This window comes from Nanorana parkeri, unplaced genomic scaffold (genome assembly GCF_000935625.1).
Source record: "Nanorana parkeri isolate BGI_ZX_2015 unplaced genomic scaffold, ASM93562v1 scaffold521, whole genome shotgun sequence".
Classification (NCBI taxonomy): Eukaryota; Metazoa; Chordata; class Amphibia; order Anura; family Dicroglossidae; genus Nanorana; species Nanorana parkeri.
Window position 1 is genome coordinate 172,552 of NW_017306789.1, and position 5,290 is coordinate 177,841.

A 5,290-nucleotide genomic window follows, 5' to 3' on the forward strand; every position below is an offset into this window, starting at 1 on the left:
AAATATATAATGCATGGGGGGGTAAGTCATTTTCAGGCCTAAAATGTGGAATATAACATGGGTGCAAAAAATGAAAAAAAAAAAAAGGCCTCAGTCATGAAGGGGTTAAACCCCATCTTTTTCTTGTGTATACTGGAGAGAACACAGCCTTCTCCCTGTCGTTTGTGATTAATCTCCAGCTCATCTTTTATTGGGCCTACCTGCTTTTACCTTTCTACTGTTTATATTGGAATTTTTGGGGGTTCTTAGACTGGCGATATACATTTCGTAATTTTAGCTGCCCGGATTTCATGTTTACATATCTTAATGCATTCCTTGTAGCTCTAGAATGCCAATGCAGGTAGAAAAAAAAAAATTTACATGCCAGCTTCCCTACCTTTGTGTTGTCTTACCATATATTTTTACCAAGCAGGCTTAGCTCTTGATCTTTTATTTTGGTTACCCAATGGTATCCACTTGGTAACTGCATTATGCAATGTATGCCAACACATGCGAAGCCAGGATGCAAAGAACTGAGAAGGAAGATGAAGCTATTTTGTAACCAGCTAAAAGGAGACAAGTAGCACAAATTTGGTAAGGGGTGGTTTATTATAATAAAATCCTGGTAATTGTTTGATACAGTGTTTTAACAAAGGGTCACCCTGTTATGGTATACATATATTGGTGGAAACAAACAGTCTCAGAATTATAAAGCCTACAAGACCTGCACATATTGCATGCTCCCCCCATAGCATTTTAACAAGAATGAAGAATGAAGTCAGCGAACAGTTTGAGTTTAGATTTATTTGTCATCTTTGAGACACACCTATCTAAGTAGCAAACAAAATAGAAAAGTAAAAAAGAAATATAAGCTTACACTGCCACATTACTTGGTGTCACAGACTACAATATAAACACTAACTCTGTCCAACATTGTACAAATACATTCCAAGACTTCACAGCATTTTCAGGTTAAAATACTAGGACCTAGCATGTTGACAGAAAATAAAACTGGCATTTTATCATCAGAGTTAGCCCTGATAAATAAACCCAACAAACAGCTAAAAAATCACAAAATAAGTTTTATGAATATGCAAAGAAGAATACAAAGGAAGAGTTTTCTTTGCAAAACACGGAGCTTCTGATTCCCAAGGGCATAGACTTTGAAAGGGGATGGCACAACAGTTTAAAAAGGATGGATCTACAGATTTATCTAATCTAGTTCTCATCAGTTGTGGTCAAGGGATCAGCAGTGAAGTCTTCCGATTCAGCCTCCTCTACATCAGCCTCCACAGCATTTGCCACTTCACCCTCAGCTCCAGTACTGGCTTCAGCATCCTCAGTAACCGTTTCCTGAGCAGCTTCTTCAGGATGAGTTTCAAATGGATTTTCACCCTTTATAAAAAAAGACAAGTTAGTTAATGTTAAGCCTGCGACAGGTACAGAAAGGTTGTGGTAGGAGCATATACAGAGATCCATCATAAAGGCAATACCACTTTACCCAACATGGTAGATCAGGCTCAGAGTAATCCCCCATTATGTTACCAAACCCCCTCAGCTTTAAACCTTTGCGCAAGCAATCACAGTATTTTAGTCCCATACAAGCACCAGGAAGGCATGGAAGCTTGATTGAGGCTTTTGAAACACTGCACAAAGACTTACAGCCAGACTGAAGACCACTCCTACAGATTACATAGGCCACCCACTTAGTAATCATTTGTGTGACATTTTAGCTGTACTGCAAATTTTCAATGCAAATAGAGGACACTACTAATCTAAGTATGCTCACCAGTTTCCACATATCTCCATATTAGATGCACATGCCAATTTCAGTATCTTACGCAGACTCTCAAACAGCCAGTTAAAAAACACAAGTCAGCCGTTCACACAAGAAAATACTGAACAGGTAATTTTGGGTGGAAAACCATTGCTTAATGCGTTACAGGTCACATTTACTTTCCTCAGACCATTAAAAAAATGCAAGTTTGTGTGCTACTCTGCTAAAAATTGCATGCACTGTGTATTAAGCAGCCTATTCAAAGATTGCATTTTGTTTGGGTGCCTTATCACAATGGCAGAGTAGATTTAAATGACCCTTAGAAATGTTTACATACTAACTTACCTTCAAATAGAGTTCATATCTTGCCTTTACAAGTGGGTTGTTCAGTATGCTTGTTGCAGTCAAGATGCTTTCTCTCTTTATTTGATCTTTGTAAGCCTGGGAAGCAGAAATGCCACACATGTATCATCCACAAATTTAGAGTATATGTAAACTTACATGAACTTATTAGCTCCCTTCAATCTGCCAAATATACCACTAAAATTTTTATCTGTGCAAAAAACTCCAGACACACTTATTGATCAGGCCAGAGAATGTGAGCCATGTACAAGGAGGGATTATGGAGATGTGAAATCTGTGCTTTGTAATGCATAACTGTAGGCAGGGCTGACAAGCACATTCAAAATTCAGAGTCAAAAATACATTGAGGAATTAATCAAAACTGGAGCAGTTACCCATGGCAGCCAGTTTCTCATTATCAAAGCTTTACTGAAGTGGAGAGAAGCTGACTGGTTGCTATGGGCAAATGCTTCAAATTGTCTGCTCCAGTTTGATACACAGTATTACAGTACTCAGTCATCGATCTGAAATAAATATGCAGATCTGGAGTTGACTTCACTAGCTGCACACTTTCCTTGTCTATTGGGCCAGAGACAGCCAGGTAACTAACATCTCAGCCAGAAAATAGCAGTATGCTTATTTTAAACTGCACTTGCATGATGTGCCATGAAGTGTATCTAGGAAGGAGGCCTTCCATAAAGGTGTATTCTTTAAGAAAATGTAAGATTGAACATGTTTAAGCTCACAGAAAAGGGTAGGAGGGACTTGTTCCCAGTTCCCCAGTATTGGTCATTACTGAAGCATGCATCTTACCAACTTGCTCTTTGAGTGATCAGAAGATTTGAGGTGCAGCTGCACAGAGCTGTGTAACGCAGGTACATACACACTGCAGGCACTGCAATGAACAGTTTCAACTTTCATCATGTGATCATCTGGAGTAACTCCTAAGGGAAAAAGAGAAAAAACAGATTACACAGGTAATAGAGAGTTAAGCAATTTATATTTTAATATGCTAGCACTAGAAATCAAGAACAGTTATTTTACAGGATGCACAGATACAAGTATCGGTGCAAATACAGAGTATTTGGGAGAGTTCTTGTACCATCCAAATGCTCCGATTCTAGAACTTCTGGTCACAGGGAGATTTCCTCTGACCGGCAGTGCCATGAGGGAACATGGAGCCTGCTTCCCAGACAATCAGGAAGCCTGCTGGTGGGTAATGACTCACCAACCAGCTCTATGCTTGTGCATGTAGTGGTACTATGCATCGACAAGTACTGAAAGATAAATATCTGTACTTATACCATACCGAAATACTGGTATCTGTGCATCCAGTTATTTTATATTTTCATTCTACAAGCATGTCTTTGTTGAATCCTAAGGATGATGTATTTGGGATAGAGATACAGTACCAGACACCAGTGGATTTCTTACAGTACTACTGTAGTACCAAAGACTAAGTTACATTGTGAAAGCAGTCAAAATTAGCATGGTGGCAATCATCAATCAATGAGACCACACATTCACATACAATTGTGAATAGCTACTAGTTTTTAATTTCACCAAATTCCAGGCTATTGTTACTTGACCTGGAAAATCTATATAGCCGGTAACAATGCTTTACCCAAAAACTGGATTGAAAAGAGCAAAGAGTTAGAAGTCTGAACTGGTTGATAAGGGCTTTGTACACATCCTGCCCTGTCAAGATCAAAGTACCTCCAATTTCTAGGGACTTTGCCCATTACTTTCAATTAGTTAAATCAGTGTGCAAGGCTGGAGCTCAATTAAACCAAGCCAGGCTTGGGGTACAGCCTGTCAAATATACAGAATTATGGCCAATGAGTAAGTTCTGCACCTTCATGGCACACATTTTTCAGGTTTGTGTATGTGTATGTGTATGTGTATGTGTATGTGTATGTGTATGTGTATGTGTATGTGTATGTATATATATATATATATATCTCTCTCGACTAACCACTTTACTGCTACAAACACATTTGCAGTTACAAAGAGAACATACCTTCCATAATATCTTTCTCTGGAGCTTTCGCAGCTTCGTTTTGATTCTGGGTGGCCTGAGCCTTACGTGCAGCAGTTTTCTTATACTTGTTAACTATGCATTCCTAAGAGAAAAGGGAAGGATTTTTGTTTTTAAAATCAAGGTTTGGCTACATTTGAGAGAAAAAGCCCCACAAAGTCCCAACACAAAAACAAAAAACCACAGCCCACCAGATTAAAGCAGCAGACGTTCTACAGCCCCCTCATGTGCGTTCCAGAAACTTTGCAACAGGTTTTGTTTTACTAAAACTCATTTACCTTAGAACAGTTTCTGAAGCACTGAACATAATACATGAGGTAATGTTCCAACCATGTTGACATATTCAATAATTCTTACAGCAGTATTATGGTGAGGCCATGCATAAAATGAGGTCCAGGATGTGCGGGCCATGATCAATTTATGATATATTCATAATAACAGTTGAAACATGTGACAGGCTTGATTCTTGGTGTATGGATGCAGATATTCCTGGCTCAAGAACATCAAATGTTTGCTTTGAGAATTAGACAATTCCCAGAGACTTTCCCTCACCAAAACTAATTTGAAAGGGGTGTCGGCTAATATGTAAAAATGTTGTCAAACATTGGCCTGCTTACGTGAAACTCAAGTCACTCCAATCGGTACAAGACACTAAAAGATTCACTTACATGCAAGAACTCCATGACAGGTTTGTCAAATTTGGTTTGTTTCTGGATATGATCTAGCATCTCCTGATGAGCTTCACTGACCAAGTGATCTTCAATGCCCTTTTCCTCAAATGATCTGAACTTGCAGAACGAGCAGGTAAAGGCCATTCTGAAAAGATTTTAACTGGTTAACATTCCCTTATTTACAAAGCAAACTAGCAAAGAATCGAGTCTATGAAATCCAAAGATTCTTTTGCAGGCATAATTTTTCTTAAAGTGACAGTGACTTAACACTCTTGCAAATGTTTTCCCCGTTAAACTAAACAATGGCACCCAAGAATATGACATGTACCCATCTCCGTATTTTTCACTGTTCTTCTCTCTTCTACGCCTCTGTTTCTCCCTTCTTGCCTCTGTGCGGCGCTTCTCTTCCTCTTCTGGATCAACTGGCTCTGCCGCTAAAATAAAATTCAAATCAGCATATGCAATTTCAGTCGACAAACTACC

General features: G+C 38.9%; 1 protein-coding gene across 4 annotated transcripts in view; it reads right to left on the bottom strand.

Annotated features, from left to right (window-relative positions):
* Positions 1-771: 771 nt before the first annotated feature.
* The window catches only part of ZNF326 (zinc finger protein 326), an 11,342-nt gene continuing 6,823 nt past the window's right edge, over positions 772-5,290 (bottom strand). The window contains exons 5-10 of one of the 4 annotated variants that reach the window (XM_018561394.1): positions 5,136-5,241; positions 4,805-4,952; positions 4,119-4,221; positions 2,912-3,042; positions 2,102-2,197; positions 772-1,374 (exon numbers count right to left, since the gene is read on the bottom strand). In XM_018561394.1, coding sequence (XP_018416896.1) covers positions 1,198-1,374; positions 2,102-2,197; positions 2,912-3,042; positions 4,119-4,221; positions 4,805-4,952; positions 5,136-5,241 — 761 coding nt within the window. In that variant the 3' untranslated portion in view covers positions 772-1,197. Of the gene's footprint in view, positions 1,375-2,101; positions 2,198-2,911; positions 3,043-4,118; positions 4,222-4,804; positions 4,953-5,129; positions 5,242-5,290 lie in introns of all 4 variants that reach the window. The other 3 variants (XM_018561396.1, XM_018561395.1, XM_018561393.1) reach the window with 3 other exon arrangements.